A 22315-nucleotide genomic window follows, 5' to 3' on the forward strand; every position below is an offset into this window, starting at 1 on the left:
TCCCCAAGCAGACATGAACTCTCCTCATTTCAAACCCCATGCAGTATTATAGATATGTTATTTAGTTTTATTTTTTTTGAGAAATGATTGTATGCATCAAAGAGTACTATAAACTCATTGAGAACAGGAACCATATTATATCCTCCTTTTCCATACCTGGTTTCATATATTCAAATTATTATTGAGTTATGTTTTTATTAATAAGGAATATGATAATCATAAGCCATTTTAATGACATAATTTAATGGGGTCTATTTAACCTTTTAAGATATCTCTTTAATTTTTTTCCTTTTTTTAGATCACTTTTGCAACTATTTGACAGGTATTTACCAAATGCCTTTATCTGTTTAACCCTATATTAAACCTGGCCTCCATTCATTTATAGTGGACTTTGGAATAAAGATAGACAGCTGTGTGTATGTGTACTGGCCTTGTGACCAGTACTAGGTGCATAGTAATTGATCAATACTTATTGAGTGAATAGATGACTAGTAAATTGGAAAAATATGATTCTAAGTAGCCAAAGAAGTTCTTTGCAAGGTGACAAAGTAAGGAATAAAATATTTTATTTTAAAAACCTTACATGGAAGAAGTAATATTGCCAAAATTCAAAAGCTGAGGTTTATTATTATTATTATTATTGGTCTTGAAGATAGAAAACCAGATTCCACATATCTTTTTCAGGAGCAGTAATCTGGGTCTAGTCTCATGTAGAAAGGGAAAACTAACTCAGTAGCCCATTTTTTTTCTAATAATGATTCCAATTATAAATCCCCAGTTACCTGACAGACTTTCTGAATGGGCCAGGATTCTAGTTGATAAGGTACTTTGGTAGCTTGGCAGTTTACTGCACATGCAGACATCTTGATATTTGAGAGGAATCATTTCCTACCTGGTCAGTTTTCCTTTGCCCAAAGCCCGTGGCTAACCTTACACAAATCTCCTTAGTTGCTGGTAAAAGTCTTATTCTTAGTATGCTCAATTATAACATTTTAAACAGAATCTTATAGATCCGACCATTTAGCACCTCATTTTCTAACTGAGAAAGCCAGCTCGGTAAGAGGAAATGAGTTTATATACAGTTATAATGCTGGTTAAAAGCAGAACCTAACGAAAGTCCTGATCTTGAGCTTTATAGATCAGTCCTATTTCTATCTCCCACCCCCGTCTTTGTTCATTTTAGGTATAAAACACATATTCCTATTGGGGTTAATACCCAAGTGGTCTCTAATGGGGTACTACTCCATGTTTCTGAAGAATTTATATACCCTGTGGCATTCAGCAGAGGTTTATTACATCATTTAGTCTATAATTTATTAGTTACTAAACAAAAAAAGTTATTCTGCCACCTGTCCCATAAACCCTTTCTGAAAAAGCATGGAATTTAGTGACCTTCAGCTGTTATCTAAAAACCATTTGATGATAATATTCTAATATTTTTGATTATCACTTTATGACATAGCTATAATGAAAAAAATATATACTATTTCTATTTCATATCTGTGGTTTACATGATTATATAAGGAACTTGTAATAAAGAATACATAAGCTAAACTCTTAAAGTTACTTAGCACAGTAGTTGAGTTGGTAAGCCCGCCAAAATGTTGCCTGTTGCATTTATTATTGAACTTATCATCACTACCATCTAAAAAATGTTCATATTTAAAATTATTGGTGTGGTTCAGTGGATTGAGTGCCAACCTGTGAACCAAAGGGTTGCTAGTTCAATTCCCAGTCTGGAATCACGCCTGGGTTTCAAGCCAGGTCCCCAGTAGGGGGCACATGAGATGCAACCACACATTGATGTTTCTCTCTTTCTCCCTTCCCCCTCTCTAAAAACAAATAAAATCTTAAAAAAATAATAAAATGATAGATTTTGAGAGTGTGCCCTTCTTTATGAGAAAATTTCCATGGCATTTCTCAATGTGTGTCATCTTGAGTACATGCAAACCTACTAGACAATATGCTGGACTTGAGAGATAATAAAAGTTCAAGATTTATGGAGAATTTGTTAGGATAGCTTAGAGACAGTATTAAGCTGCCATCCACTATGAAAACCTGTGTCTAGAGTCTCTCTCCAGTTGCTTGAGATTTAAATGTTCCCAGGTACCACTTGGTTTTCAATTTGAACCACTAAAAAATACTGATTTTCTTTATCCAAAGTGTTTCTATTAAGCCTTCCTTGCTAACTTCCCTACTCAAATTCCCCTAACTCTCCCTTGAGTTCCCGGATTTTTTAAAATTGTTTATTCCCTCTTTTGTAACTTTCTTATTTTTTCATTCCTGAGATATCTTTGAATAGTGATGGCCATGTTCTTGATGAACCTTGGCTAAGAGGCAAAGCTTGATTACTCAATAGAAAGTAATGCCTGATTCAATACACTTAGGTTATTTGTATTAAGCACTGCCATAAGTTATGGTTAAGAATGCAGCTACTGGAGATGGAATACCTGCCTTGAATCCTAGCTCTGATATTAACTAATTCTATGATCCTGAGAAATTTAGAAAAATTCCTCCTTTTTTTAGTTTCTCTGTATGCAAATTAAAATTATAATGAAAATTAAAGAGTTTATGTTAATAATTAGACAAGTCCCTTTCGGAGAGTAAGTTCCCAGTTAATAATTATTATGGGAATGAAGTTGAATAGTCACATACACACTGTAAGGAGCTGCTTGCTACTGGTTAAATTTAGGAGGGGCAGCATGATGTAGATCAGTGGTTCACAACTTCAGTGTGTGAAGACACACAGGGAGCCTGTTCTCAGACATGGTAACTAAAGAAGAGGTTTACAAAAAGCATAAATTTGAGCAAAAAGGATTGCAATCCTGTAGGCACGGATTCAGGTAGCAATCCATATTACACTCTGAGGAGAACAAAGAAAGGCAGGGTTTATAAGGGGAAAAACCACAAATACAGTTCCCGTTTAGTTCCTCCATGCAAATGATGATTGTTAACTAGGTGACTGGGATTGGTTAGTTGCGATATGCAAGCAATGTTGGTAGAAACTACCAGGTAGCAGTTGCTATTCCAGGGTGTGTATAAAAGGAAGTAAAGTCCAAGCAGTAAATGCTGTTCCAGGGTGTTTATAGCTTGGCCTTGAGCTGAGTTTAGAAATAGCAACTTAATAATAGTTTTGAGAATGAACACAAGAGATATGCATAGGCCCAACTTCCTCAGTGGCCTCCCAACTTGATTTAAGTGACTTTCTTAGCAATGCTTAATTCCATTTACTTTTCTCTCTTATCACCCACATCCTTCAACCTCCACCTGTCTAAATCAGTGTGCAACCTCAGCATCCTTATCTGCAGTGTTCCCAGTGGCCACAGTGATGGATTGACTTGCCATGGTAAATGAACCTGAACTCACCCCAGCTTGTTTGATCCAGGTTTCTGGGATATCATTATCTTTATTCAGGGCCTGGTGGTATTTCCCCTCTTTCACATTTAAGAATTTACATTTTGAACAAGAGAAAAGAAAATCTTTGACCTTTGACACCTCTGTCTTTTAAGTCCTAGTATCCTATTTTCCCATTATATTTTATGGAGACTTTTCCATCTTCTTCTGGTATCAGCTCTCAGATAGTCAGGTTGCCTTGTCCTGACAGACTGTTAAATATACTCTCCACAAAGAAGTGAACATATCTCATAATAAAACACCTTACTAGGGAATGACCAAAGAGATGACTTCAAATAATGTATCAAGTAAAATATCTTAACCAGTTGTGAGGAAATTATTGGCAATAGAACTGATGTTCCAGGTTTGTCTCAGAATTGAAAAAGACACTCTGTCATCTCTCGTGAACCCATGAAAACAAGATTACTGTCACTGCACTTAGGAAGAAAGACACTGAACCCACATCCCTCTCAGAGTCAGCCTCCTCCAGAGGCCAAATATTAACAACACAATGCACAGATTTTTACCATTAGCAGTGATGCCTTTCATTATCAGGAGCCTTAAAGGAAGCATGAAATATGTATTAAGACCTATGCTGCAGGCATTGTGCTAACAGTGCTTAGGAAAAAATTCTGTCACCTAGTTGCAATCATTTAACTTGATTGGCATCTGGCTTAACTAAATTCTTAAGTATTCTTTTTTTTTCAATTGTGCCAAGTCTCAAACTTAAACCTCTAAGAAACTAAATTATCTTTTTTTAAATGGAGAGCTCATTCTTAGAATGTTAAAGAGACATTCCCTTTGTTTTTTATCTATTACAGATTACTTCTCTGCTTTAACAATGAAAAAATAGAGCCATTTACAAAATTAGGACATTGATTTTGGAAGGCTATGCAAATTTTAGAGCAAAACATTAAATCCATCCAGCTTATTTCTCTAAGTATTTTAAAACATAACAGCCTGATATGATTTTAAAGATTATAAAGTATATAGTATAGACACCTACAGCTTTCAGAGAAGCTCCTTTACTTGCTTTGAATCTTATGCCCCTTACGTGTCTCCTTTACTGCTCTTTTGACAAATATATCTGAAACCAGAAAAACCAGTGCTGCCTGTCCCCTGCCAAACCCAGTAGGCAGAGACAGGGATTGAATCTCTATGGGCGCTTTATTCAGATGGCAGCGATCTGAGAAGACAGCGGGTATGTACCTCCAACAGACCGTCTTATATTTCCTTTCAAGCCAGCCTTTTTGTAAGGGGAGGAAAGTGTAGGTAAGGGATTTGGAATTCCAGAAAGTGGTTAATCAGATAACAGCTATAGTCTGGCAATTTCCCTAACATTCTTTCATCTACTGAATGGTCATTTTCTTTATCTGTGCCCTGCGTCCCGTATCCTGTGCAATTTTCCGTTTTTTTTTTTTTTTAATTTTTTAAGATTTTATTTATTTATTTTAGACAGAGGAGGAAGGGAGAGAGAAAAGAAGGAGAGAAACATCAATGTGTGGTTGCCTCTCATTCGCCACCCCCCACCAGGGACCTGGCCCACAACCCAGGCATGTGCCCTGACTGGGATTCTAACCAGTGACCCTTTGGTTTGCAGGCCAACACTCAATCTGCTGAGCCACACCAGCCAGGACCCAGGTGATTTTCTTCATCTGTTTCTTGGGCAGTGAACTATCTCCCCCTGGAACACAAGGGCTCAGATACCACCTTGATGGCCTATGGTCTCTTCTGGACCACAAAGGTCAACCACCTGCAGTCTCCTGGAGTCAGTGTGGGTCGTATCTGCAGTTACTGAAACAATAGCTTTTACATGCATTAACTACTAGGCTTATTAACTATTACCTTAAACTAAAATTCCCCAACTCTTGAGTCTTCCATCATATCCACTTCTCAAAGCTGAAGTGAATTTGCTCATCTTGTGTACTCAGCAGAGAGGAAAACATCCTGTGTAAAAATTTCCTCACAGAAAGAGATCCCCATTCATCCCTTCTCAAGACAAAGGAAGATACTTTACTTAATAGTTCTTCAGTGTTTTGAAGTACTGTGTCAAAATTGTGATGGAGCTAGCTGAGGTCCATGGAGAAAGAAGCTCAAAGAAAGCTTCAAATTTTATATAATCAAACTTTCTATCTTCAAAACCCTCACTCAAAACACTGCAAAACTTCATTTTCCAGACAGAATCAAACTCTGTGCATGCCCTTCATTCACTTGACCACTGTAGGAGAAAAATACTGAAAGGGAATACGTCTGAGTGACTCTTCTGTAAATTATCCCTAGTCATTTTTCTACTCACGTTTACTGAGTGCCTGCTTACCATGCACCTGCCAGATGCTCAAAAGAGACAGCTGAATCAGCGATGCTCATTTCTTCACTAAATGTAAAGATCTCCTTTGTCTCTGGTAGTGTCTTAACTGCCATAGAGGAAAGCAAATTTATAATTAAAAATATAAAAAGAATCAAAACACTTGACAGAGTATTGAAGAAGGGTAGAGAATGGGCTAACTACTCTTAAAAATAGACTGGAGCACTTCACAGAAGAGATGGCACCTGCAGTATGTGTCACAGTAAACAGAGAATTCAGCAGCACAAAGAGGAGAGAGAGAGAATGGGAGACAGGAAATGAGAGAAAGAGACAGAAACCTTTCCCATAGAGGGAAAGGAGGGCCAGCACATGGGGAAGCATCCAGATGCAAAAAAAGGCCCATTAAAGTCCAGGTGAAAATGGCCCGTTGAGAAGTAGGTTGGGCCAGACAGTGGATGGCTTGATGCACATGACAGGAGACTGAAATATGTCTATTTTTACTTCACAGAAAGAGGGAGATTTAAGGTCTTGTCTTGTTGTTAGCAAACTTGTAATTTTAAAGAAAATTGCACTGGGGGTGTAATGAAGCCCAGCAGGGGGAAAAGGTGGGAGGAGGGGAAGTTATTGCAGTTCTCCAAAGGACAGCTGGTGAGGCTTTAGCTAAGAAAGACAGTGGCAGTGGCAGGTGGGAATAAACTCCATGGCACATGCAAGTTCAGATATGAGGGCTTACTTACTTAAGGTCTGGAGATATGAGTTGTGAGCTGTTTCAAAGGGTGTGTAAGTTTCCTGTGGCTGCCATACAAAGTATCACAAACTTGGTGGCTTTATTCAACAGAAACTTACTCTCTGACAGTTCTAGAGGCTAGACGGCTGAAATGGAGCCAGGTCAGCAGGGCCAATGCTCTCTCTGAAAGCTCCAGGGAGCATCCTCCCTTGTTTTTTCTAGCTGTTGGTGGTAGGCCTCACTCCTTAGCCTTCCATGCCTTGCAGGTGTATCACTCTGATCTCTGCTTCTGTTGTCACATGGCATTTTCTCTATGTGTCTGTGTCTTCTCTTCTTATGAAGACACTGATTATATTGGATTAGGCCCATTCTAATGACCTCATCTAAACTTAACTACATCTACAAAACCACTATTTCCAAATAAGGTCATATTCAAGGGTACCAAGCGTTAGGGGTTCAACATATCTTTTGGGGTGATACACATTCACTTATAAGGTTTGGGCTTAGAAAACTGGGTAGCTATTGATGCTATTAAAAATATACATGGGATGGAGAAAATTTAGAATGTAGGGGAGAGACATTTTAATTTGGGGACATCTTAATTGTTAGCAATGTGCAATATAGCTAAGAGATGCTGAACAGTAGGCATTTGGAAACAGATCTTAAGAAAAGTGAGAGTTGTAGACAGGTTGGAATTTTGTATGTTAACTTATATTAACAAAGGGATTGTACAAGGAGTCAGCCTGTGGTCAGGGTCCCTGTGAAACCAAGTCTGGGTGAAATTTTTGTATAAGAGACTTTGCTGGGTACTGTTCTCAGGAACAACTCTTTATACCTATAAGAAGTGAGGGAAACAAAAGGGAGAAGGTGAAATACTCTGCAATCACAGCAGAGGCCTCAGTTGATCCTACAGGCATCCCTGGCTTTGTGATGACTCTGTGGAATAGCCCCGACTTGAAGCAGGAAGTCTAGTCTTTGTTCCCTGAAGCAGTTTGTCATTGCATGCAGGCTATCCCTCCCCTCCTCTAGGGGAGGGAGTGCAAACGTGGATGAGGCAGCTCCTTTCTGCATGACCATTCCCAGAGAGGAACTCAGTCGTGAGGCTTCAGCTGCCAACACTCCTGGCAGCCAGAGCAATGTGCGGTGTGCTGGAAAGAAGGGTCTAGCAGTGCACCACAGCAACCACTGTGCTCTAAGGACCATAGACAGTAAGAGGCCCAGTGACTAACTCAACACTTGATAGGTGGGCACAAAAGAACACACATCCTTATACCAACCCTGGAAAGTAGATGTTGTTCATCTGTGTTTACACATGACTAACATGATAAAGGATGGCAAAATATGATGCTGGTAAGCTGCTGATGTTTCTGGGGTCTTTCTAAATTTGAACACGTAGTTTTAGGCAAGAGGGTGAATGGGAATTTACCCTCTTGAAAGTTATAGTTATGTTTAATATATCCCTGTCATGTTGCAATTCAGGATCGTATTTTCTGTTATAATGGTATTATGGTGCATTTGCTGATTCATGTTTCGGTTTCTAATTCTCCTTAATGCTGGTTTATTAGGTTATAGTCTACCTTGATAATATAACATAGAGCAGAACAAGGCACATTCCACTTCAGAATAATAAAGTCCATTGAGGATACCTTGAATCAGGGATATGACAGGTTGAAGGCCCATGAAAGGAGGTGGCACTTGAGCTAGACCCTAAAGGATGGAGATGAACTCATTGGGTGAATATGGTAGAGAAGGAAATCTCAGGCAAAGGAACAAACATTCATATCGTCCACCTGATTCACTCACTCTTTATCCATCTACCCATTTGTCTGTTCAGTATTCATTTTGAAAGACATCATCTTTGGACAAACTTAAATGTGCTTACTTATCAGCAAATGCATTTCTTTAGTTGATTTTATGAATATTTGTAGTCATCACAGTTACGTAAATATGTTGTCCTTTTACTATATAATGATTTTAATTGCATTGTTATCAGATAAATTTCTTTAGATTCCTCTACAAAGTCTTTTCTTCAGAGAAGCAGTAGAAGCCAGTTTAGATTTATTCTCATTATTGCATTTAAAAAAAATAATCTTTTTAGAAATGGATTTGATTTAGTAAAATCTCGGTATTAGCTAGTTTTATTTTGGGGGAAAGCTGACATTTGATCCTATCTTTTATGTATAGATTCTTACAGAAACAAAACCCCCATGTGGAATTTTACTTAGACCATTTCTTTTTTGAAAAATGATTCCAAACTATTTCTAAAATCTTTTCTCTTTATTGAATGCATTCATGTGTCTATAAACCATGAAATTTTGGTCTGACATATTTAAATTAATGTTTCTTATCTTTTGATTTTGATTAATTTTAAAACATCTTTCTTGTAATGCTGTTTGAAATATAAAAATTAAATAAGTATAACAATGAAAGGTAAATAAAATGATACTTTTAGAATATGCTTTTAAAAACTACACACTCTTACTGTCACCCCCCCATATTGAGTCTCATTTTTCAATGTTTTTATGAAGAACAAGCAGAATATAAAAGATTATCTCAGCACATTACTGTATTCAAATTCTTCTTAACAGCATAATTATATGACACTTTAGTTCATTATTTTTTAAATCTATGTTGAAGGACATTTAACTTTATTACTGTGTTTCAAATGTATTGCTTTGTATTGAGCATACAGCATGTACTGTGAAACATAACTAATTTCTGTTTACAGGTATGTGACCTTAAACCTTTAAATCAATTGACCAAACTGTTCTATCACGTTGCATTTCTAAACCTCAGTACCTAACCTTCCTACTTCTCACAGGGGTAAAAACAAACTGGACCAATCAAGGATGCAGCTGTGTGCTTTTAACCAAGCAGAGACATATGTGACCACTTTTACACAGGTTACCTAAAAAAATCATACATATATGATATGTTTTCAGTGTCGTGCATGCTCTTCAGCTAGAAAACTGTTCTGCCTGACCCATTGCAAGAAAGTAGAAGCATACATGTACAGTCTCTCCATAGATGAATTGACAGCACAGCATGTCACTGGGGCAATTCCATCATCTGTTGTTATGCTCTTGATGACTTTCTTGATTTCTCTTTCATGTTCTTAAGTGATTTCCAGTGCATAATCTATAGATTTTATTGGGTGGATTATAAAAGTAGTAAAACATAGAATGTAACAGAGGCCGTTGAAACAACATTTAATCTGAAAGCCTCATCAACTCACCTGCTAATTTAAGCTACATATGTATAGATATACATCACATGAAATTGTCACCTTATTGCTGTGAAAGTAAAACTGTGATGTCCTCACCAAAACAACAACAGCAAAAAATGGTAATTATGTGAGATGAAGGATGTGTTGATTAAACTCATTGTGGTAAACATTTCACAATACACGCATCAAATTATCATGTTGTACACCTTATGTTTACACAATGTTGTATGTCAGTTACAACTCTGTAAAGCTGGAAAAAACTGTCACATTTAAATTCAGTAAATTAAAATTCTATGAAGAAACAGTCTTTGTAAGATAAATATTTTGGGCATAAACATAAAATCTCAAAACAGGAAAGGATCATTCTAATGCTAGACTTGTATTTGTAGATAAGGAAATGTCTCATCACACAAATGAGGTGCTTTCTAAATACATATGTAGAAAGTTGGGGACAGAACTAAAGTACCCAGCTTCTAGGCCAGACTCTGAGTATATGTGAAATTATTTTAACCATGGTGATAAACAGAGTTCTATCTCTTTAATTAGTTCAATAATTAACATTTGGTTATTATTTGATCATATATAAATGCATCAATAATTAACTGATGCCTGCCTACGAACAAAAAAGTTGTAAGTACTTGAAGAGCTTAATGTGATTCCACAAGCAATACTACTACTGTTTGATGAGGATGAGTTTCTGTCATGTACATATCTCATAAGAAGTTATGCGGAGTAGCTTCAAGAAGACAAGAGGTTTAAATTTTATTATGAAGTGAACACTAACTCTGTGGATAAGATATAAAACACTTTTCCTAAAATTAGAAACAGATTAATATGAATTGCTTGTCTAATATGTTAACAAATATAAAATAAAATATACCACTCAGATACAATATTTTGTTTTAATGTTAGTATATATTGTTTCCTGACAAAACTTGTTCCCTGAGTGGAGGGGAATCTATGTTAATAAGAATCTTGCCCCTTTTTTATAATCCAGTTTATATTTTGAATTTCTCCATCATTATTGGAATGTTCCTATTATTTATTTTCCATTGTGTAATGATGAAAACAAAACTTTTTCTTAAATTTGATACTCTCTAGGGATAATAATACTGACTGTTCCTAATTTTTAAAAAAAATCATATTATGGTTCCAGTTTACTTGACATTTAGAGTTGCTCCCAGATAAAAATACATATTTTTCTATTTCAAATTGGTTGGATTTAGAGTCAATATTCCCTTAGAAAACAATTTTATTCCAGAATATAGTTAATCTCCCCTCCTAGAACCTAAATAAAGATGCATACATATATGATACTATCTATGTACAGGTAAAACACATTTTTTTAGAAACTTGTTTCCAGAAATACATGGGTATGTTTAATTCCTAAATTATTATTACTATTTTCTTTTTACAAAACTGTTAGAATATGGTACATGTTAACAAATGGTCATTTTCTGGATATTTCAGTTGTGAAGAATGACTTGAAATATATTACTTTTCTTTGGCAGAATCTGCTGATGTAAATGTTAGGAATGATTTATTTTATCAGTGCCGACTTTCATTTTGTGTTGGATTTTCAATATTAGAAATTCACATGTTTAAAAAAATTGGTAATTGTTTCATTCATTGGGATTGATTTTTCCTTGTCCTTCCTCATTTTGAGTAGTTTTAGAGGATAGCATTAATCATTCAAATATATAGGTACTTTTTTGGTTTGTCTATATGTTTTCTAATTATAAATAATATTTAACAAGCTTGAGTCAGAGTTCCCACTTTCCCCTCATGTTTTGCCACCATGTTTGCCTCTGATCTGATCTGGATTTACCCACTTCTTACTATTTTCTTGCAGGTCTCAGTAGGACTGTTTAAATGTTTGCTTCTAAAGTTTTTAAGACATTTTTTTATTTTATCCACTTTATTCTAGCTACTTAAATATCTGGTCTCTGCAAATAGCACTGCCATGTTAGTGTGCAGGGTCGTTGAATACTGATGTTAGTTGCTTTATATTGCAAGACCTTATTCATTGGTGGCCGTCTCTTCCTGTCCATTAGAAAGGAGTTCAAGATAATACTGTAGAATCTGGCTGAGATTCTGTAACCAGTTCAACTTTCTTATGTGAGCAAACTTTGTTGTGTTTGTTTGTTTCTTTGTTTTTGTATTCAATATCTTATCTTTTAGTCCCCTAATTTATTGACTAGAAAGTACCCTAGGTATAAGATTCTGGACAAACTCTTGGTAAAATCATTGTCTTTATTTTGAATTCCCTGGTGGAGGCTGAGGTTTGACCTCATTACTTCTCTAACAGCTAATACTATCTACCATGTAGATTCTGTGATGGAACTGTTAGCTTTCCTGCTCAATGAACAGCTGTTTCCAAAAAGCCTACACAATTTTTCTGGTAGCAAGAACACTAGGAAAGGAAAAACTCTAGATTCTTGCCCTGTATTTGAAAAAGTTCTGGAGTCATAGTTGCCCATAAACCTAATGAGAGTCAAGATTTTATTGTAACTAGTCAATACACTGATGATTTCCTGCTGAATTAAGTGGAAGTAAAATGAAAATTTAGAATAACAGAGAGAGAAGTACAATAGTATTACATTTTCATTGATGAAGGATATCTGGAGCACTTTTTAACTTAGGACTTCTGAAAATGTCATCTACTGGGGCATTACCTTCCCATATTTTTTAAAGAACCTTGAGAAATGTCAGAGAGACCGGAAAAGGACTGGAGGAAAGTTAAGGGGCTCAGAAAACCAAATCATGTATAGGAACAAAAAATTATGCTCAAGATGAAAAATGTAAATGATATCATAGGTAATTGTCAATTATTTTTATTTATTTTTATTTGTCAGTTATAGCTGACATTCAATATTATTTTATATTAGTTTCAGGTTTACAGCATGTAATTTATGAGGTGATCTCCCCATAAGTCTAACATCTACTTGGCACCATATGTAGTTATTACAAATTATTGACTATATTCCTTCTGTTGTACTTTAGTAATCACCGATTTTTAAATTGGCTAAAAAGATAAAACTTTTTTTAGGTCAGAAGGTTTGTTACTTACAAACCCCAGAAGCAGGGGTTGGAGAGTGCAGTATGATGAGCTAGAGGAAGGGCAATTCTCCTTCCCAGGTCAAGAGTGAACAGGGGATAGAAAGCAGGGTAGCAAGCACCTTATTACTTAGTAAGGTGGTTGGGAGAGAGGTCACTGACTTTCTAGGGCCCAACTCTCTGCTGTTATTGTAAAAGTTACTCCTGGAAAATCAGAAGAGAGACTTGGAATGGGAATCCTAAACTCAGGTCTTTATCTAAATGCCCAGACTCTGCACATGAGCAGGCTTGTAATGTTGTAAAATTCCTCAGCAGCAACTCCAAATAGCTGTTTGCTCATCCTAGCAGTTACACAGTCTTTCTCTTTCTAATCCACAGATGACAGGATCTATGCATTTCCATGAAGGCAAAAAAAAAAAAAACAAACAAAGAACATTTTGGTTTTAAATGAATATTTAAGATTTAGATTACCCCATATTAGAATGGTAAAGTCAGAAAACACTTGCCCTGGCTGGTGTGGCTTAGTGGATTGAGCACCAGCCTGTGAACAAAAGGGTCACCAACTTGATTCCCATTCAGGGCACATGCCTGATTTGTGGGCCAGGTGCCCAGTTGGGGGCACATGAAAGGCAACTACACACTGATGTTTCCCTCGTTCTCTTTCTCCCTTCCCCGCTGTCTGAAAATAAATAGATGAAATCTTTTTTAAAAAATTGTATTCATTTATTTATAGAGAGAGGGGAAGGAAGGGATAAAGAGAGGGAGAGAAACATCAATGTGTGATTGCCTCTCACACACCCACTACTGGGGACCTGGCCCACAACCCAGGCATGTGCCCTGACTGGGAATCGAACTGGCAACCCTTTGATTTGTAGGCTGGCACTCAGTCCACTGAGCCACACCAGCCAGGGCAAATAAATGAAATCTTTAAAAAAATAAAACACTGGACTCTTACACAAAGCATAGTATCTATCTCTGTGAAATTCCTTCTAAAGGCCCTTTGATCCTTTATTCTGAACCTCACTGTTTTACTCTTTAATGATTCAGAACCCTCATTATGGTTATCAACTGTAAAATTAGGCTATAAGTTAAAAGCTGGAACCCTGGCCAGGTAGCTCAGTTAGTCAGAGCATTGTCCCCATACACCAAGGTTGTGGGTTCAATCCCCGGTCAGGATACATATAAGAATCAACCAATGAATGTATGAATAAGTAGAACAACAAATCGATGTTTCTTTCTCTCTCCTGCTCTCCCTCTCTCTCTAAAATCAATAAAATAAAAAAAATTTAAAAATTAATAGATGGGCAATATTGATTTTAATAAAAAATGCCTTTCTTGCTTATTATTGACATATGATTGAGCTTAGTAGCACTAATATCTCCCATAATTTTTTTCTCACCTATGCTCATCCCTTTCTTTGGATTTGCTCTCTCAGCCTTCTGGCCGGCCTCTATGTGTCTCATTTGATGCTTAGGTGAAATAACTACTCTAGACTCTCTCCTCAAAGAGAGAGTGTCTTTTTTGTGTGAAGCAAACAGTCTTATAGCATGTACTTTAAATGTAATTTCTTTGGGATGCTTTCAACACCAACTGTGCTCTTTGAATAAGGTCTTTGTTGAGTTTTGTTTTCTTCAGTGCTGTTATATGCTTGATGGTTTTCTGCTTCTGTGGACTAGATTATCAAGTTATTAAACAATCCTCTTTCATATCTCTCAAAATAAGAAATGACCAACTGGCATTAATTTCATGTTGGTATGGTAAGCACTATCCACACCAGCATGAAATAGCCTTAAAGTGTGATTGCCTGTCTCAGGAAATGTGAATGATAAATTTCTAAGTGGCCAAGGTAGGGCAATTTCTGCTATGACACCTATATTTTATAGTCTACTCACATCAGTATTGTGGAAAATACACCTTAAAGTCAGTGAAATGGAGAATCATGAAAAATAATAAAGCTTTTAATTTTATCATATTTTCAGTAATTAATCTAAGGGGCACTTAGATAGCTATCTAACTTGATAATGAAGACTAGGAACATTTCCAAACTACTTCTCTGTTTTATTGATGCACACAGAAGAATATGGAAAGATGTGCCCCAGAATAGGGCAAAAGTAGGTTTACAGTTGTTCATTTGGGAAAAATACAATAATCAATAAATAATAATATAAGAACAAACTCTATGTTTCACATACAACTGTAAACCTACATTTACCCAAGTTCTCTGCGTGTATGTGTGTGCATATATAAATGTATGTGTGTGTGTGTATATATATGTATGTGCAATATATGTATATATATATTTTATAGTAGTTACTTCAAGGAAATAGAATAAGGTGGGGGGAATATTTTTTACTATATACTGTTGTACATTTAAAATTTTTGATCCAATATATAAGTTTAATGTAAAGAATAACAATATTTTAGAAAGTACCTACAGTCATTATCTTATCATTCAACAAAAAGGCAGAATACTATGGCATTCCTCCTATTCCTTATGATAGTGAGTTTGTGTCTATGGTCCTATGTTTACACTTACTTTTATTTATATGGATACCTGAGAAAGATAAAAACATTTTTTGTTTACAAGCAAAGAGGTAATAGATGAAAGGAATATTTTATTATTAAAAATAATATATACATGAAAATTTCAAAATGGCCTATTTATAACATCAAAGAGGAAAATTTTCATTCTAAAGTATTTATTTCACTGCTTTTAATATAGTATAATCATTCTTCCCCTTCCAAAATTCTAAGAAAGGAAGCTAAATAATCAATGGTTGAGTTTATAGAAATGAAAATAATCATATAAAATGATACAAATTATGTAATCATGTAAATAATCATGTAAAATGATACAAATTATTTACATAATCTCTGTGCACTAAACAAGAATAAAAGAATATTCAATAGTTAATCTAACAATGCCTGCTATCAGAATTAAATGAATTTCCTTTCCAGAGGAAACTTTTATTGTAGGTATTAGCCTTTCTATTTAAAGGCAACCTTTTTGGACCCTTTTGAAACTTATGCTTTAATAAGTATTGAATTTAAAGGGTGAATAATTAGAACTAAATTGTGTATATTGCTAGGACATACATATGATTATATATTTATATATAAAATATTACATACATGTATATATCTATAGAAAGAAAATCAAAATAGTGTGAATGCTTAGTCATTTTCAGAAAAACATTGAATTTTTAAAAATATTCTAAACTTAAATTTTCAAGGAGCCACAATAATTTCTCTTGTAATATAAATTATTTGTAGTTCATGTTAAATACTTTGCTAATTTCTGTTCCAGTGAAGAATAACATTGACATAAAATCTGAACCACACTCTGAATTTAACTGAAAAAAATTGCAATAAAAGCTATGGGGGGGAAAAAAGGGCTCAATGACAAGAAAAACCCCAATAAAATCATCCTAACTCTTACTTGCTTATAAATTAATGTGGCATAAGCCTTATTAATTGCTCTTTTAAACAGAGAAAAAAAAAACATTGAGATTGAAGATGTTTTCATTGATTTAGGCTGTCGGAATTCTGCAAATTAGAAGCATTTTATTTCAAATGTTAACAGGTGAGAAAATAAAACATTACAACTATTTCCTAGCTGTCAAAATTTTGGCTAATAGCAGGGAAGGGCTTTGTGTTCTTCCCATCAGCAACTCCTCCCATAGCTGGGCCTCAGAATCGTTTTCTGAGGTGAAGGACCTTGCGTCTCCATGGAATCATAGTGTCTTTTCTTTTGGTTCCCTGGTGACAACGATTCACTTGTGTTTGGGAGGTCAAGACTAAAGATGTCAAATAATTGTAGTGTTTAGATATAGTTAATAAAAATGTTTTTGTGTGGTAATTGGCATAACATGACATATTAGTAATTTTAAGTTTTCCTTTTATTTTCTGGAGTAATACATATATTATAACCTCAAAATCTTACAGAATATTATCATAATTAATTTCTATTTCCTTTATTTTAAAGTAATTTTATATTAATTTAATCCATTTAAATTGCTTGCTTTTAAGTAAAATTTCATACTGATTCTGTTCATTAGTGATATTATAACTCCTTGCCCTGGCAAAAATAATGCCTCTATGCCATCATAATACTTGATTAGAAGTATTAATTGAGCACTCCTAATTCTTCACTACCATTATAAACAGAATTTTGCTTACATCATTTGTTATTTACAATACTTTATCAATGCCTTTTTCACTGACGTTGAATACTGTGTAGTATTAATAGCACTGAGAATTTAATGTAGTACCCATAAACAACAATTTTAGCTTCCAAGTCAATTTCTAAAAATTTAAATTTTACATTGGACCTATGATATTAATGTGAATTAATATATATGGGAGAATTAATTTAACTGAAATGAGTAATTCCTCATTTTTAGCACCTTTCAGAATCTGTTTAACAATTCTGAACAAAAGTAAAGCCATAATCTTAATATGAGAAGTACATATTGTGATAACTAGTAGTTTTCAATATTCACATGTTATTTAGCAAATGAGAATGAAAAATGAATTCTTCATTTGGTGTGCTGCTCTATCCCTCATAAAACAATATTAGGGAAAATTGACAGTGTTTTGCTACTATTGCCGTATATATTTTTTTCTAAAACTTTCTGTGTATATGTATGTATGTAAATATCATGTTTGATCCTAACATGCTGGGTGGGAAAAAGATTGCTTGTGTTATGATCAATTATATGATCATAATGACAATAAAGTTGTGCCTCTCATGTGTCAGTCTGCCACGTTTAATTCCATTAAATCTTTGTTTCCGAGTTTGCATGTGGAGCTGTCTCTTGACATCATAAATAATACTTTATGATCTTTCCTACTGTATTATACTATAAAATTTCAGTACTGTACTCTGAAATTTTATACTAAAATGGGTGCAGTTGAATGAAATCATTACTATGGTTTTTAGTGTTTTGATTCCAATATAATATTTGACTTGTTTTTGTCTCCATGAAAGACTTCTATCTATATCATCCTGATACATATTCTGATATGAGATAATAGAGTAAATATGTTTGGATTTCATTTTGCACTAATTTCTCTTTTTTAATTTTAAGTATCAACATTTTTTTCTGCCAACTGTGAGATCTGACCTTCCAATTATCAGGTGTTGGCAATTTGGCACATACATGTTATTGCTGTCAGGATCTTGGTTGTCCTAGAGTAATAATTATTGTTATACACAAATGTCCATTAAACATAAAACATAATAAAAATTTGGCCAGCACTTTGCAAATGCTATAGTGTAACATCAAAATATTACCTTATGGTAATCCTGTCTAAATACTTGTTAGCATGAGAAAAATAATGACATTTATTTTTCACAGGATGTGTAGATAGATCAAGCACAAATGCATTGTAAGGTTATTGACCTCTGTGTTTGTTTTTTATGGCCATAATACTGTTAATATTTTTTCACTACAATTTGCATGACTCTGATTAATAGATATGGCTTAAATGCAAGATTTGAATGAACTCTAATGAACTACCTGGGGGTGGTGAATTTCTTTTTAGGGACTGAGCCCATCAAGTACCTCAGAGTGCAGCACAGTTGATAACCCTCTGCCAGGAGAAGAAGAAGTGGAGGCTGAAACTGTAAATGCAGATGAGCCAGAGGCCTGTTTTACAGATGGTAAGAGAAAAACCAAGACCTTGGTTAGCATTCATTTATTAATGTTTTGGGGGTTATCTTAAACCTAATACTTACTGGGGGTTGTTTTGTAAAAAAGTCAGACTACTCCATTCCATGCTGAGTCAGTCATGGCTGTGTGACCAAGGGCAAGTCGATGGAGTGTTCTAATCTTCAGTTTGCATCCTTGTGATATTCTACTGACAATGATTTACAATAACAATGTGTTATACTGTAAAGCACTCTCCTTACTGTAGGATGCCGATGCTTTTCATTTCAGATCCTTAATCCATATTCCCAGCTCCATGGAGCCACTAGGATACAATTTAATGGGATAGATGGTACTACGGTCCCTTTTATCGAATCTATGTGCTAACTCTCAGTTGACCATTTGATGTTGTTGATCACAGTCTGTCTCAGCATCCTTCCTCCCCTTCCTTTCCGAGGCCACCTTATACCTGTGATCTGTTACATCTGTGAGAGTGCAGACTTTCTTCCCTCATTTTTTTAGTGGCTGGTTTTATTCACATCCCTTACATAATGATGTCCCCCACATTCTGATGCTTTGTTATCTTTTTACTTTCTAGCCTTGAGGTTTCATCCATGTCTATAGCTTGAACAGCCATTTCCATATCATTATTTTCCACCTGCTGTCACTCTTGAGTTCTCATCTGCCTACAACTCCCATTACCTCTTGCCTTTAAACATCTCAAATTTAAGAAGTTTAAAACAAAGTTTAGTGGTTCTCCCCATACCATCTACTACATCCTTTCATCTTCATCTCATTTAGCAACATCATGATCTATCCTTCCTCTCAAGCTGAAGTCTTTGAGGCAGTCCTCATCTTTCTTCCAGCCACAAGTTGATCACAGAAACCATAACTTGATTGAAAACTCTGAGGATAGTATGCAAGTCTTCCAGCATATTCTGATGTGCACTAAAATTTGAGAACCATTGGTCTACAGGATAAAACCTGAAGTCTTTAACTTGGCATGCAAAGCCTTTACTGTTGGCCTCCATCTATCCTTTTCAAAGAGTACCTCTTTTCATTCCTTTTCATTTTCTGCCTAACTGAATTTCTTACTACTCCTGGAATTTTTCAGAAACTTTATTCAAAGTAGTAAATTCAAACTCAACCTATAAAAATATGCAGTATTTTCTAAGCAGGTACTTTGTTATCTAAGTAAAAACTCAGACTTAGAGTAGGGTTGCAGTACAATACAATAACAAAGAGCACATGATTTGAAACTTGATGAACGAGTTCTAACTGGCCTACTGCTAACTCCCTGTGAAAACTGGAGCACATTTTAAAATCTTACCTCTCAGATACCTCATCTGTAAAGTGGTTAGAACAACCACATCCAGGCCATAGGCATGTTTAGGAGATTACATGAGATAACACATAAATTAATTCACTCAGTACCTGTCCTCCTTTTCCTTTCCTCTTTGTTTTTAAAGTATTTTGTTAACAGTCCTATGTAGAAGCTGTGATGGTATTAATACTAATGCCTCACTATCTACTCATGGGCTTATCTCAGCATCAGTAATTTTTATGAAAATTATTGACTTGCTTTCATTCTCCAGGACTTTTGTGAATAATCTCCTATAACACTCATGCAGTAAACAAAATGGCTACCCAAGAGAGATATCTACAAACTACTATGAGTGCATGAGTTTTCTTCAAATACAAGCCAGCTGATCTCATTTTGAGGGAGAAGCAAACTATAGCACCCGATTGGTAGAAATTTTGTGTTTTTGCTGTACCATAAGTAAAACACATAGAGCTTTTTTTAGAAGTGTTCCTGTTAAAGACATTTAAGAATTTTATTATATATTGCTTGTCACTTAATAAATAGAAGAGCACCATGTAAACTTAAGTTTGTACAGATGTTACCAAGATTGTTTTTACCCATTTTGTGAATGACTCTGATTTAAAATTCTAGGATAGCTAGAAAGAAGTGGGCTAGTCAACCAAATTGCGGCTTCAAATCAGAAAAAAAAGCTTTAGAAAAACTTAAATCCTCTACAGCAAGTATTAATGCTGAACTATTTCAGACTGTAGGTATAGTCTTACTAAGATTACATTTTGCAAAGGTTATTTGAATCCCACAAACCACTAGTGAGAATACTTATGTGATTATTTTCAGGGTATTCATAATTTCTCAATCAAGTCTAGTATATAACATGTTTTATGCCTGTTTGAATGAGCTCTGGCCTTGATTACTGAAAATTTAATGAGGGCTGAAGTTTCAGTTATACAGTATGAATATGTTCTAATGTACAGCAATGTGACTTAGTTAGCGGTACTGTGTTGTATACCTGAAACTTGATAAGAGGGTAGATCTTAAATATTCTCACCACAGAAAAAAGAAGAAATTGGTAACTATATGAGGTGATGGGTATGTTAATTAGCTTGATTGTAGTGATTTTTTTTACAATGTATACTTAATTCATCAAGTGTACACTTTAAACATACACAACTTCTTATTGTGAAATACACCTCAATAAAGCTGGGGGGAAGAGAATAGGCAACATCTACAGAGACAGAAGTGAGACTAGTAGTTACTTTTATGGAGTACAGGTTTGGAAAGGGCATGAGGGTGCTTTGAGGGTGCTAGAAATACCTCATTGTGACCTGTGGGGCTGTTACTTGAGTATATATATATATATATGTATTTAAAATTTGTATACTATACTGCGGTGATCCCCAAACTTTTTGGCACCAGGGACTGATTTTGTGGAAGACAGTTTTTCCATGGATCAGGGGTAGGGCAGGATTGGCAAACCACTAGATAAAGCTTAATTGTCACTTGCCATTCACTGATAGGGTTTTAATATGAGTCTGCAAAGCAATTGATTTATTATGGTCTCTGTGCTGTCAAACCTCTCTGCTAAGGATAATCTGTATTTGTAGCAGCTCCCCAGTGCTAGCATCACTGCCTTAGCATCAGTCATTAGATTCTCATAAGGAGCATGCAACCTAGATCACTCTCATATACAGTTCACAGTAGGGTTCACGCTCCTATGAAAATCTAATGTCTCCACTGATCTGGCAGGAGGTGGAGATTAGGCAGTAATGGAAGCTTTGCTCGCTACTCTGTCACTTACCTCCTGCTGGCTGACTGTTCCTAACAGGCCACGGACCACTACCAGGCCGTGGCCTAATGTATATACACATATCTATTTAAAGACAAAAAATTTACTGAGGGAACACACATCTCTCAGTCACATCACTTGAAGCAGCTGTGCTCTCCTAGAGACTTTATACTCATTGTACTTTCTGGGCTTTGGAGAAGTAAAAAGAAAGTAGGAAGGGTACTTCCTATTTTGTTTCCTAAACCAACTATCATACAAATAGAAAGGTCAGAGAAGGTCTTCCTAAAAAGGTATCATTTGATCAGAGACCTGGAGAAAATTGAAGTGGGCCATGCAAATATATGAAGAAAGAGTATTTTAGGCAGAGTAATGAAGGCACATTCCTTGAGATGGGAATATGCACAGCATTGAAAAAAAAATCAAGGGGCTAGTATGAATAGAATAGATTGAGAGATGAGGAGAATAGAAAATTTGAGGTCAGAGACATAGTAAAGGCCAGATCATAAAAGCTGTGAAGGATATTAGAAGCATCTCATTTCCAAGTCTCACAAAATGCCATCCTAAGAGTGAATGAGTGGATAGTGAGGGCAGAAGTTAGGCAACTCTTCGATGTTCCTGCAGTAATCCGGGTGAGAGATGTTGGGAGTTTAGACTAGTGTGTTAGTATTGGTAATGGTGAAAGTATGAGATTCTGAAAATATTTTAAAGTTAAAGCTGAAGGGATTTGCTCTTGAATTGAATGTAGGCTGTGAAAGAAAGAGTCAAAAAGGCTCAAAGTTGGGGGCCTCAGAAAGAAATAGTGTTTACATGAAGACTTCGATGTGAGTGGTCTTGTCATGATGGGAAATT

At 35.4% G+C, this 22315-nt stretch overlaps 1 protein-coding gene and 1 long non-coding RNA gene across 7 annotated transcripts in view; one reads left to right on the forward strand and one right to left on the reverse strand.

The window, feature by feature from the left end:
• Positions 1 to 22315, forward strand: part of SCN9A (sodium voltage-gated channel alpha subunit 9) — a 128555-nt gene that overhangs the window by 79532 nt on the left and 26708 nt on the right. For all 6 annotated transcript variants that reach the window (XM_028509929.2, XM_028509930.2, XM_036023356.1 and 3 more), the window contains one exon: positions 18256 to 18373. In XM_028509929.2, coding sequence (XP_028365730.1) covers positions 18256 to 18373 — 118 coding nt within the window. The remainder of the gene's footprint in view (positions 1 to 18255; positions 18374 to 22315) is intronic.
• Positions 12 to 21463, reverse strand: LOC118500091. The gene is made up of 5 exons (XR_004902621.1): positions 21157 to 21463; positions 10255 to 10264; positions 4497 to 4501; positions 2191 to 2194; positions 12 to 23 (listed from the first exon to the last, which is right to left on the reverse strand). It is a non-coding gene; the product is annotated as an uncharacterized LOC118500091 (long non-coding RNA).

The sequence above is a fragment of the Phyllostomus discolor genome, chromosome 4 (assembly GCF_004126475.2).
Source record: "Phyllostomus discolor isolate MPI-MPIP mPhyDis1 chromosome 4, mPhyDis1.pri.v3, whole genome shotgun sequence".
NCBI classification, from domain to species: domain Eukaryota; kingdom Metazoa; phylum Chordata; class Mammalia; order Chiroptera; family Phyllostomidae; genus Phyllostomus; species Phyllostomus discolor.